The sequence below is a fragment of the Carettochelys insculpta genome, chromosome 8, assembly GCF_033958435.1.
Source record: "Carettochelys insculpta isolate YL-2023 chromosome 8, ASM3395843v1, whole genome shotgun sequence".
NCBI lineage: Eukaryota > Metazoa > Chordata > Testudines > Carettochelyidae > Carettochelys > Carettochelys insculpta.
This window is the reverse complement of record NC_134144.1, coordinates 20,259,581-20,273,102: the sequence shown is the minus strand read 5'-3', so window position 1 is coordinate 20,273,102 and position 13,522 is coordinate 20,259,581. Positions and strand designations below refer to the sequence as shown.

The window sequence follows — 13,522 nt, the reverse complement described above, 5'->3', positions numbered from 1 at the left end:
TTTAAGGTCAGATTGGCAGAGACCCGGGGGTGGGGTGGGGGTGGTTTGCCTTCCTCTGCCGCATGGGGCATGGATCCCTTGCTGATTTCAGTTAGTATAAATGGTCAATTTTCTGTAACTTGAAGCCTTTAAACCACGATCTGAGGACTTTGGTAACTGAAGATGTGGGGTCTGCTTCAGTAGTGAGTGAGGCCAGACCAGCTGATCATGATGGTCTCTTCTGACCTTAAAGTCCACGTACACTAGCATAACAAGTATTTCGTAACACATACAACAATGCAACTTGTTCTTGTAGTGAGTCAGTATGGCCTCCTGCAGACCCAGAGGCAGGGGAAGCTATGCAGAGGCCCTGGTGGGCGGGGCCGGAGTCAGGAGACCAGAGGCCCGTCCCTCAGAGGGCAGGGCCAAGGGCTAGAAGAGCCAAAGGCGGGACTCAGGAACCATTCGGGGCTGGGCCTCCGGGCAGGGAGGACATGCCTACACGAGAGCTCCTCGGGGCCAAAGGGAGAGGGCCTGCGGCCGCCCGGCCAGGCCAGAGGAGCAGGCCCCCAGAGGCTCCACACAATCCCGGGTCCGTATGCCCCAAGGAGACTACCCGGACCTACCAGGACCTTCCCGCTGGCGGAGACCCCCCGCCTTGGAAGAGGCCCCGGGAGCGGGCTGCCCCAGAGTCCCGGCGGATCCTTACAGCGCTCAGACCCAGGACCGCCTTGCGTCTCCTGTATTGCCGCCGCCTGACTACCCTAACGACGTGGTTATGGACGATTGGCCGGAGCCCCCAAAGGTGGATGACCCAGAGGAGACCAACCTAGGAGGACCCCTCGACCAGATGGACTGGGACCTGCCGCCAACAGAGGGTGAGGTAGGAAGTGGCCCGGGGAACGTCGCTCACGAACCAATGGCAGTGTGTTGCGGTCTGGATCCCCACTGCCGGGGTTGCATGTGAGCGACCCCCAGGGCCCCGGGCCAGCTCGCAGTGGAGTGGGAGGGCCTGCGACCCCCTACCCCCCTCCTTGACAGGGCCAGCCCCCCGCTGAGCCTGTCTGTAAACCCTTGTGTTGCTGCCCCGCCCCAAACTGAGGGCTGGGCCGGTGCTTAACTCTTGTGAACTGCTGCCCCGCCCTGGACTGAGAGCCGGGCCCAGAACTGTATTGTTACGTGGGACTGCTGCCCTGCCCTGGACTGAGAGCCGGGCCCAGAACTGTATTGTTACGTGGGACTGCTGCCCTGCCCTGGACTGAGGGCCGGGCCCAGAACTGTATTATTACGTGGGACTGCTGCCCTGCCCTGGACTGAGGGCCGGGCCCAGAACTATACAACTCTTGTGAACTGTTGCCGCCCGCCCTAGACCCAGGGGCTGGGCGTCACGGGACGTGTTACACGTGGTGGAGAACGTGGGTACCTGGTCCCCACCCCTGACGTAAGGGGTGAGGAGGTGGGCGCAGACCCACGGCGGGGAAGGTCCCTGGACAGTGAGGGCAACTGTCCGCTATCTTTTTTTTTTTTCTTTCCTTTCTCTCTCCCCTTTTCCTCTGGTGCTTGTTTTGTGGGTTCCTGTGTTGCTGCTAACTCTGCTTCCCCAGTGGAGATCGACAGGTTACTGCAGCATCTGGCGGAGAGCCAGCAGAAGCAGCAGGCTGCCCAACTACAGCAGCAGCAGCAATTACTCCAGCAGCTGGGAGCCCAGCAGCAGCAGCTCCTGACGGAACTGATGGCGCAGAGCCAGGAGCACCAGCAACGGTGCCTGCAGCAGCTGGCAGCCCTGGTGCCGCTACCCACCGAGCCACGGCAAGAAGCTCCAGGGGAGGGCCCAGCGTCGGCCCCACCGGTACGCCTGACGAAGATGGGCCCCGCCGATGACCCGGAGGCCTTCCTGGTCACCTTCGAGCGGGTAGCAGTGGTGGCCAGGTGGCCCCGGAGCCAGTGGGCCACATTACTGGCCCCTTATTTGACCGGGGGGGCCCAGAGAGCCTACCGGGCTTTGTCGGTGGAAGACGCCCAAGATTATGACCGGGTAAAGGAAGCTGTCCTAGATGCATTGGACGTCAGCCCGGAGACCTTTCGCCGGCGCTTCCGGTCCCTGACCTACGCCCTGGGAGCCCGGCCACGGTGCGTGGCACAGGAGTTGAGGGACGCGTGCCGGCGGTGGCTGCAGCCGGAGGTGAGAACCTCCGCAGAGGTCGTGGAGCAGGTTGTGCTCGAACAACTCCTCTGCATCCTCCCACCTCGAGGACGGGCTTGGGTGCGGCGCCACCGCCCTGCCACCATGCAAGTTGCTGTGGGCCTCATGGAAGACTTCCTAGCGGCGGAGGAGCCAGAGGCACCCAGGGGCCTGGTCCCATCGTCCTGGCCCCCGCATCGGGGAGCTGGGAAGCCAGAGGAGCCCCACTCCAAATCATCCGGCCAGCTGCAGGACCCACCCAATCCGTGTCGGACGACACCCCTGAAGCAGGACCCCGGTAAACCCCAGGGGCGAACGGAGGGGGCTACTAGCACGCGACCACCAGGTCCTAAGGGGCGCCAAACCCAGGGGCGGGCCCAACCAGCGGTAGGATCCTGCTTCAGTTGCGGTCAATGGGGGCACCTCCAACGGGACTGCCTGGAAGGCATCTGTAGTTTTGGCTGAGTGTGGGCAGCTGAAAAGAGGGCGCGACCCCCTCAGGCACCCACAATTACAGTCTCAGTCCTCGTGGGAAACAAAGCCATGATCGCTTTAGTGGACTCGGGGTGCAGCCAGACTCTAATACGACAATGTGCCGGCCTGGAGGCTGACCCCGCTCTAGGGACTATCCGGCTCCAATGTATCCATGGCGATGTGCGCCCTTACCCCAGCGCACAAGTGCCCCTGACAGTGGCAGGGGTGACCCATTATCTGGTCGTTGGCCTAGCCCCCCAACTAGCGTACCCTGTGGTGTTGGGTCGGGACTGGCCAGGCTTCACAGACATCTTCCGGCCGGCCACGGGACCCAACGAAGAGGCGGCCCCTGTTCTAGAAGGGGACACGCCCAAGGACCCACCCGAGGAGGGTGTGGAGCCGAGCCTGGAGTCCCCAGCGGAAAGACCTGCTGAAGGCCCAAAAGGGACCAGCCCCGACGACGGGGCAACCTCGGACTTCTGTCGAGATCAAAAAGACGACCCCACACTAAGTCGGGCCTATACTCAGGTGGCGGCCATCGACAGGGTGGCGACAAACCCCCAGCTCATGACACAGTGGCCCCACTTTGAGCTACGCCAGGATCGGCTCTACCGGGTAAATCGGGACCCCCAGACCCAGGGCCAATGGGCACAGCTTTTGGTGCCGAAGTGCCACCGACGGGCCGTGATGAAGCTGGCCCATGACATCCCTGCTGCAGGCCATCTGGGCCAAGAAAAAAACGTGGCCCAAATACTGTCCCGATTCTTCTGGCCCGGGGTCTACCAAGATGTGAAGGACTATTGTAGTTCTTGCCCTGCGTGCCAGCTTGCTGCGCCCCCGCGGGTCCCTAGGGCCCCTCTGATTCCAATGCCAGTGGTGGGGACCCTGTTCGAGCGGGTGGCTATGGACCTAGTGGGCCCGCTCCCTAAGAGCGTAGCTGGCTATAAGTTCGTGTTAGTCCTCGTGGACTATGCCACTTGCTTCCCGGAGGCAATCCCACTGCGCAATATCACGGCCCGCACCATCGCGGGGGAACTAATGAAGATCTTTGCCCGGGTAGGATTACCACGGGAACTGCTCACGGACCAGGGAACTAACTTCACATCACGCCTGATGAAACAGGTCTGTGCCCTCCTGGGGATCAAACAGTTACACACCTCCGTGTACCACCCTCAGACAGATGGCCTGGGTCGAGCGATTCAACCGCACGCTAAAAGAAATGATGCGCAAATTCCCCCCAGAAGACCTGCGACGGTGGGATCAGTTGTTGCCCCCCTTGCTTTTGGCCATCCGCGAGGTTCCCCAGTCCTCTAAGTGGTTTTCGCCATTTGAACTGTTATACAGACGGCGTCCCCGGGGAGTCCTCGACCTGGTGCGAGAGGTCTGGGAACAAACCGCGTCTCCCTCGAAAGGACTGTTGCAATACGTCCTCCAGCTCCAGAAGCACCTGGAACAGGTAGGGACCCTCGCAGAGGAAAATTTGAGAACTGCGCAGGTGTCCCAGGCTTGATCGTACAATCAGGAGGCACGGAACCGCAGCTTCGAGCCAGGTGACCGGGTCCTGGTCCTACTGCCGTCCAGCGAATCGAAGCTGTTGGCTAGGTGGCAGGGACCCTACGAGGTTGTTCGAGCTGTAGGGCCGGTCACCTATGAAGTCCGCCAACCCGACCGCCGCAAGAAGACACAGCGGTATCATATTAACCTTTTAAAACCATGACGGGACCGGGAGGGCTTCATGATAAACCCCTGCCCCCGGAACCTGAACTAGGACCCCAGGTGCCTCATGGGGAGGAACCTGTACAACCGGCCCTTGGGGCAACGCTAATGGGGGAGCAGCAGAAACAGGCCCAGTGCCTCCTCCAGGCGTTCCGAGAGAACTTCACAGCCCTCCCAGGACACACCTCCCTGGTCTGCCATGTCATCTGCACTGAGCCAGGGAAGGTGGTTCGCGACGCCACACGCCCACTACCCTTTCGGATGCGTGAGGTAGTAGAGGAGGAGGTACAGGCGATGCTGGCCCTGGGAGTCATAGAGCCGTCCCAAAGCGAGTGGCGTAGCCCCGTGGTGCTCGTCCCGAAGCCCGACGGCACCCAGCGGTTCTGCATCGATTTCAGGCGGGTGAATGCAGTCTCCAAATTCGATGCGTACCCAATGCCCCGCGTCGATGAGCTGCTGGGACGTCTGGGGGCTGCCCGCTACTTTAGTACCCTGGATCTCAGCAAGGGGTACTGGCAGATCCCCCTGACACCTTCCTCACGAGAGAAGACCGCCTTTGCGACCCCATCAGGCCTATATCAGTTCACCCGGATGCCTTTTGGTCTCCATGGTGCCCCGGCGACTTTTCAGCGGCTTATGGACCGTCTCCTTCAGCCCCACCGGGACTACGCCGCGGCCTGCCTTGACGACATCGTTATATACAGTTGTCACTGGGAGGAACATCTAGACCGGGTGGCCGCGGTCCTTAGGTCTCTGAGGGCCGCGGGCCTAACAATGAACCCAAAGTAGTGCCGGATTGGATGGCAGGAGACGGCCTTCCTTGGGTATACCATAGGAGGGGGCCGGGTAAAGCCCCTCGTGGGCAAGGTACAGGCCTTAGCGGCCTGCCCCCCGCCCCCGTACCAAGCGGCAGGTACGACAGTTCCTGGGACTGGCAGGATATTATCGACGCTTCATCCCTGAATTCGCCTCAGTTGCAGCCCCCCTGACGCAGCTGTTAACGAAAACCCAGCCACAAAGGGTGGTATGGACTGCGGCTGCCGACAAGGCATTCCGGGCACTGAAACAATGCCTAATACGGGAACCAGTTCTCTACAGCCCCGACTTCACCCGTCCGTTCATCCTGCAGACGGATGCCTCCGGTGTAGGCCTGGGAGCTGTCCTGTCCCAGGAGGTGGACGGAGAGGACCACCCAGTAGTTTACATCAGCCGGAAGCTCTTCCCCAGGGAACAGCGCTATGCCGTGATAGAAAAGGAGGCTATGGCGGTGAAGTGGGCCTGCGACGCCCTTAGGTACTACCTGCTGGGTGCCCCCTTCACCCTAGTTACAGACCATGCACCCTTACAGTGGCTGGCGCGAATGAGGGATACGAATGCCCATATTATGCGGTGGTATTTGGCATTACAACCGTATGCCTTCGACATACGTCATTGGGCAGGTAAGGACCACATAAATGCAGACTTCCTGTCCCGCCTGGGGGAAATGGAAGAGCCCGCCCCCATGGCATGGGAGACGGACTTGAGGGAGGGGAATGTAGTGAGTCAGTATGGCCTCCTGCAGACCCAGAGGCAGGGGAAGCTATGCAGAGGCCCTGGTGGGCGGGGCCGGAGTCAGGAGACCAGAGGCCCGCCCCTCAGAGGGTGGGGCCAAGGGCTAGAAGAGCCAAAGGCGGGACTCAGGAACCATTCGGGGTTGGGCCTCCGGGCAGGGAGGACGTGCCTGCACGAGAGCTCCTCGGGGCCAAAGGGAGAGGGCCTGCGGCCGCCCGGCCAGGCCGGAGGAGCAGGCCCCCAGAGGCTCCACGCAATCCCAGGTCCGTATGCCCCAAGGAGACTATCCGGACTTCCCAGACCTACCAGGACCTTCCCGCCGGCGGAGACCCCCCGCCTTGGAAGAGGCCCCGGGAGCGGGCTGCCCCAGAGTCCCGGCGGATCCTTACAGCGCTCAGACCCAGGACCGCCTTGCGTCTCCTGTATTGCCGCCGCCTGACTACCCTAACAACATTGTTATGGACGATTGGCCGGAGCCCCCAAATGTGGATGACCCAGAGGAGACCAACCTAGGAGGACCCCTCGACCAGATGGACTGGGACCTGCCACCAACAGAGGGTGAGGTAGGAAGTGGCCCGGGGAACGTCGCTCACGGACCAATGGCAGTGTGTTGCGGTCTGGATCCCCACTGCCGGGGTTGCATGTGAGCGACCCCCAGGGCCCCGGGCCAGCTCGCAGTGGAGTGGGGGGGCCTGCGACCCCCTACCCTCTCCTTGACAGGGCCAGCCCCCCGCTGAGCCTGTCTGTAAACCCTTGTGTTGCTGCCCCGCCCCAAACTGAGGGCTGGGCCGGTGTTTAACCCTTGTGTTGCTGCCCTGCCCCAAACTGAGGGCTGGGCCAGTGTTTAACCCTTGTGTTGCTGCCCCGCCCCAAACTGAGGGCTGGGCCGGTGCTTAACTCTTGTGAACTGCTGCCCCGCCCTGGACTGAGGGCCGGGCCCAGAACTGTATTGTTACGTGGGACTGCTGCCCCGCCCTGGACTGAGGGCCGGGCCCAGAACTGTATTGTTACGTGGGACTGCTGCCCTGCCCTGGACTGAGGGCCGGGCCCAGAACTATACAACTCTTGTGAACTGTTGCCGCCCGCCCTAGACCAAGGGGCTGGGCGTCACGGGACGTGTTACAGTTCTGCACAACACAAGTTAAAAGCTGCTCCCTGCTTCAGAAATAACGCCTTCTCTCACCAGGCATTTCTGTAGTTTAAGATTCGCAGTACCATACTGAAGTTACTTAAATTAATGCAAAATGTCCAAGTTCTGCAAACACAAAAATGCTGTTTACATGATTTCCAGACACAGACCCAGATCTTGTCCCCACCCCCCGCCCCGTACCTGTTGGTTTCACCATAGTTGGACAGAATTTGGACCTAAGTACATGCGATCCACATTGCCAAAGCAGATTAATAAAATATAATAGGTTACCTGTACAGGCATGCTGGCTGCAGCCAGTATCCTTCTCTCTTCCCTTAAGCAGTTTGAAATGATAACTGCTATGTGCATAGGATTACCATGATATTTTCCCTGAAAACATAAACAAATTGTAATGTTAAAATTAAAATCAATCCAGGGTCTTCCCTTCATAAATAATACAAATCTTGATTTCATTATCTACTGATTGTGGCTTTGTATAGGTTAGGATATTTCACTAATATTTCCCACCACTGCTAACACTGATTCAGATATGAACCAGTGTTAACCACAACAGGAGTCCTTATGGTGATCATCTGCCTGGTAGTGACACTGTTTTCAGCACAGTGTCCTTTAAACTCACTCTGAGCTGACTTCGATGATTGTGCTGGCTCCCAATGATGCTAATATTAATTCAGCTGACAAGATGTTAACAGTGGTTTGAGTTTTTCCAAGAGAACTTGTAGTGTCAGCTAAGCTGACTTAGTGCAACTGCATGACCTCTTAAAAGTCAAATACCAAATAAATGGATGTGGTACATATTATTTATTTACGTCACAGCAGCACCTAAAAGGACCTAGTCAGAGTCCTATTGCGCTGTGAGTTATACAAATACACAGAGGATGATACAGTCCCTGCTCCAAAGAGCTTACAGTCCTACAGTAGACAAGTCATACAAATTTAATGATGTAGGAGCAAAAGAGGTTGGAGGACAAGGATTACAGTAAAAATCAAAAGGCATTATTTGTGTGTCTAGGCTAGCTTATTTGTATGTCTAGACCAGAGGTCAGCAACTTCTACAAGATGGAGTGTTGAAATTTGACCTCTAGGTACAGTCTGAGTGCCGGTAATACTGTTTAAAGCCACTGAACAGTCCAACTTACAACAGCTTCATTAATAAATAAATAAAGATACAGAACTTTACCATTTAGGTGTTAGTTGGTAGCACTAGCTGGTCTTTTGGTAGTCCACAAGCAGCATGACTTTGAGCAAGCTCCCGGCTGTGTGGGGGAGAAAAGGCAGGACTGATCTCCCACCTCATGTGCTGATGAAAATCAGCTCGTGTGCCACTTTTGGCACCTGTGACAGGGGCTTCTGACCCTTGGTCTAGATTATATGGTGGTTTCTTAGTAATAGTGGATTTTTCCCCTCTTTAAAAACAAATCACTATTGCATTGCTCACAATAATCCCATAAAACATATTACTAAATGTAGATTTGTGCTGCAAAGTAGCATCATTTAGGGCCATTATTACTATAAAGATAACTAAATTATAGCCATATATAGCACTGGAACAATTTCAAATGAAAACGTGTCTGGTTTGAGATCTTTCTTGTCAGCATATTTTTGATGCACTTTTTATCAGGTCTTCCATTTTCAATCCAGCATGTAGTATGCATTTTAGTAAGCAAACAGTATACCACATATCAGCATAGCAACGAAGGGTCCTGGGGCACCTTATAGACTAACAGAAAAGTTTAGAGCATGAGCTTTCGTGAGCACAGACTCACTTCATCAGATGCCCTCTGATGAAGTGAGTCTGTGCTCACGAAGGCTCATGCTCAAAACTTTTGTGTTAGTCTATAAGGTGCCACAGGACCCTTCGTTGCTATTACAGATCCAGACTAACACGGTTACCCCTCCGATACTTGACATATCAAAGCATAGTAACCATGTAAGCAGAAAAGCCTTCACCAGTACATAACAACAGACTTAAATCTGTTCTTTTTAGCCAACATTTTTGAATAAGTTTCCCTACATGAAAGGAACTTGAAACACATGAAAGAAGCAACTTTCCTCCCAAGACGAAGAGCCCAATTTTCCTCTCACTTACACTAATATAAACTATTTCTACTGGAGGTATACTAGTTTAGCACTGTTATGAGATGAGAATCTGGCCAAAGAGGACCAAATATTATTAAAGGTTTGTGCTGTCTTTGGCAAACCAGAAAGCCTGTGCCCCTTCCATAAAGCAGGGCCTTTCACAGTAATATTTTTGTGCTTTTGTCTTTTTTCTGTAATATTTGGTTCCCTTTGTGTTTTTTCAAACTGTTGTTATCATGCATTCAGTACTGTTTCTCACACTTTTCCCAAGTCATACACTTAAGTATCTGTTGCAGGGTTTCCCCTTCTCAGTCTAATTCAGTTTTCACTTTCACCTAGCTTTGTTTCTGTTAAGCGTTTTTCTTATTCTTGCTTTCCCCTTGCCTGGCATAATCAGCTTCACAACTCTTAAAATATCTAATGACTTCTTTTTCTACAAGCTGTCTGTTAACAGGATCAGGATGTGTGTGAGAGATGGAAAAGTGCAAAGACTCTTTCTTTCTTTTCATATCAGTGTGATCACACAGTTGAATTCTTAACACTAGCACTAAATGCAAAAATATATATATTTAGCAGCAGTGTGGATAGCTGGAGGGTGTCTTTCACTGTGTATGCTGTTAGCAGGTGCAAGGCAGCAGAGTATGAGAGAAAGATGGACCTTCAAAAGAAATACAAATCTTTTAAAATCACTGAGACTGGCTGTTTGATATTAAACATGGTGCTGCCCCCAGTGTGGTGCTGCCCGACAGAAAAGGAAAGGCACAGGATTTGTGCAGCAAATTGAATGGAGAGTGAAAAGTTACCGACCCTTCCCAGAGAAGCGCTGGCTGTCGTCACACCAGGCAATTCTACACTCAAGTACTCCACTGGTGCAGCTCCACCACAGTAGCGTGTCTGGTGAAGATGCACCATGCTGATGGGATAGTGCTTTCCCACAGGCATAATTCCTCCAACGCCACAAGAGACAGAAGTTATGTCGGTGAGAGACCATCCGTAGCTGACACAGCACTGGTGTGGAGTAGGCTTAGGTTGATGTAATATGGGTGTCTTTTTCATATCCGTGAGCGTTGTTAAGTTAAGCGGTAGGGTAGTGCAGCCCTTAGTGTTGAAACAAGGCTTAGAGTTAACCAGCTTAATGCTAAATAATGTACCTGCTACATGACATAAAATAAACTTCCCGCAGCTGCCCCATGTGCTGTATCTCCTAATGTCCTTTTGAAATGTGCTGAAACAGAATGTGACAAGGTCAAGCAGTTGTGTGTGCACTCAACAGTGAAGGCTTTCACATGCCTGCAGAGGAAACAAATTCACCATGCACATAACCTAAAAATAAAGGATGTTCCACTACAGCAACTCTCTGTATCAGTTGCCTTGGGGACAAAGGGCAAGGGCTAGATTGAACTTTTAGGCACAGCAAGGTGGTAGCAAATGACCAGCACTATTCCAGGAGACGCTGCACCTTAGACACCATTCTAAAGCACAGGTCCCTCCTTGCCTCCTCCTTGCTGTGCAGTGAAGATAGGGGGAAGGTTGTTTTTAGCGATTAACTAATCAATACTTTCTTAAAGCAGCTCATTTGTGCTGGCCGCAATGTAACAGGAACAGAGCCAAAGTTTTGACCATTCCTCAACTATCTCTATCCTCTTCCCACCCATTAACTCTGCAGGAATGAAGGAGAGAAAATAGGAGCATAGGGTTTGCTTATCACCGCGCACATGGACACAGGGGTGAAGCCCAGGCCATGGTACAAGGAGGGTTCTCACTCCCCTGTATGGGCATGTTGTCAATCTAGACTGCAGCAGCTTCTGAAAACTGTGCTCCCACCTTCAACATACATGAAGGGAGATGAGGGGAACATGGGACATCGCATGTGATCAGCCCTGGGATTTGAGGGAATCCCTGCAGAGCACTGAAGCCTCATCTTGTTTGACTAGAGTGGTGCTTCTTGAGCAAAGCGATAAGAATAAGGAAAATATTGTCCTTTCATAAAGGATTGGCCTAATCCTCAACTGGTTTAAGTTAGCATCAAGCCTAATGAAATCAATGACTAATTTATGCCAGCTGAGGAACCACTCCTGATGATTAATCCATTAATGTTTGTAGATGACTGAACTAGTTCTAATTCTTATTGTATTGTTGCTGATACTCTACAGTCCCATCTCCTGTGTGTGAGTGCTCTGTCCCGGCGATGGCTGGGTGGAAGGGGCCCCTGCTGCGTCATGATATCTCTCCGGCAAGCGGCAGGTGCTCAGCCTGAGGAGCAGCTACTCTGAGATAGTCACCGCCCACCAACAGAATCCCAGCAGCCTACAACAGAATCTATGGCGATCAGGACACGGTGGTGTGGTGAACAAGGCTCTGGAGCCACATGTGGCTCTTAGAGCCTTTAAACATGGCTCCTCTAAGCCACACATATGGCTTGCCCTCCACCCGCTCTGCCCGGCCCATGCGCATGCCTCACCCCTTTGTGGGACAAGTGTGTGGTGATGGTGTCAGCGGTGGCCCCTGCAGCTCTAACCCTGGTGTGGCTTCTGCAGTCCGGAGCCATGCAGCTCCTGGGTCCAGCACAGCTCCTTTGGCCCCAGCCCAGAGCCGCGTGTTTCCTGGGGCCTGGTGCAGCTCCTTGAGTCTGGCACAGCCCCTGTAGCCCCAGCCCAGAGTCACATCCCCGTGTGGCTCCTATGGCCTCAGTCCAGCGCCAGGCCCTTGCGGCCTCAGCCCGGAGCCACGCGGCTCCTGTGGCCCCAGCTTCACCAGCTGTGGCTCCACTGAGTCACCAGCCTATTCAAATAGAGTGGGAGGTGGTGGGCTGGCAGTGCCTGGCTCTGGGGGAGAGGTGGGGCATTCACTTAGGGCAGGTGAGGGCTGTGGCAAATACGCAAGGATGACAACCACCTGTGTGGGGATCCTAGAACTGGTATTGGACAGCACCGTCGTAGGATCTAGGCAGCATGTTTAATATGCCACAGACTTGATCCTGCAGTCAGATGGTCATGGGCAGACCCTTCACTCCATGAAGAGCCCCAGGATACAATGATCTGCCCACCTGGATTGCAGAAGGGGGATCATATGATGAGTCTGCCACTTCACTTTAGGGACTTCTCTTTCAGTTTAGGCTGAGCCTCCGAGTCCATTTTAAGCCTTAGATTGGAGGAATGGGGAGAAGAAGCGGTCAGGGTGCCAGCTGGCTTATGACTGGCTGTCCAACAGAACCAAAGGAGGGCAGATTTTTGCTACTACCAAGTGAGAGACACGATTTCAAGTAAAAGCTGTTTAACAAAGTCAACAAAAATGAAATTCTGTGTTGAAGTCAGGAAATGTATTTACATAGAAAAAACATTTCAAAAGAAACTCTTGTCAGGGGGATGATTTAAAATCCCCACCATATGCTCACAAGGTAACAGGGACTTTCCCGGCACTTCTACAGAGACCAGTTGTACACTAAGCTTTTTTAATCTTCTTTTTTTTCCACAATGAAAAAAAACAAAATGACTGCGCCATTCAGCACACCAAAGCGATTAAGGGGGGAAATGAAATCCTCTTCCCTCTCAACCCCACAAAGCTCAAGTAAATAAGTTTTGTGTGCAAGGAACTACACACACAGTGGTGGTGGGGAAAGAGATTTCTCACACCCCTCGCATACCACACAAGAGCACAGGTCACCTTTGCATCCACTGCGAGGCAGGGTCTCCGATTGCTTAGTCCTACTCCACAGGTGTTTATGGCCCTAGGGTCAAAGAAATCCCAGCTCCCTTTTGCTGCACGTGCTAAAATACCCTGTTGTATGGGGTGCTGGCATGGAGCCCAGCACCATATCTTCCAGGGAGCAGAAAATCTCTGGTTTCCTACTGCTGAGCAGCAGAACCAAACATGGAGATGCTTTGACACCACCATCAGTGGTGAATCTCATCCTAACAGAATGTAGGCACTTTCTTAAAAATAACAAGATTGTTTAAACTTGTTTATAAGCTAGCTGTATTATGTTACCTGCCTTGTCTCTGCTGTACCAAGTAACCTATCTACAAACTTAACACCTAATACCTCAAACATTTTATACAACTCTCAAAATTATTGTATTTGCTGCAGAACAAACGTATGCAAATGACCTCCCAGTTTTCTTCATTACTAAATCCTCCCACTAAAATTCCCAACCTGGTTCAATTTTGCCCTTAGTCAACCAGTGTAATGGAAGACAGCATTGGCTGTTGAATGGGAAGCAACAAATAGCCTCCCAAAACGGGAGAGGCAAAAAAAGGTGGTTGGGGCAGGAATGGGAAAACGAAGAAAAGAGCCTGAAGTCAGGCATTCCAATACAATTCTAGAGTGTGATATAAATGTACCATGAGCTCCTGTCAGCCAGCAAAGGAGTGTGTGTATTCCACAATTAGGCA

The 13,522-nt window shown here is 53.4% G+C and overlaps 1 protein-coding gene across 1 annotated transcript in view; it reads right to left on the bottom strand.

Moving 5' to 3' along the window:
• The window catches only part of STAT4 (signal transducer and activator of transcription 4), an 82,374-nt gene that overhangs the window by 38,503 nt on the left and 30,349 nt on the right, over nt 1-13,522 (bottom strand). The window contains exon 3 of the mRNA XM_075000623.1: nt 7,323-7,421. Coding sequence (XP_074856724.1) covers nt 7,323-7,421 — 99 coding nt within the window. The remainder of the gene's footprint in view (nt 1-7,322; nt 7,422-13,522) is intronic.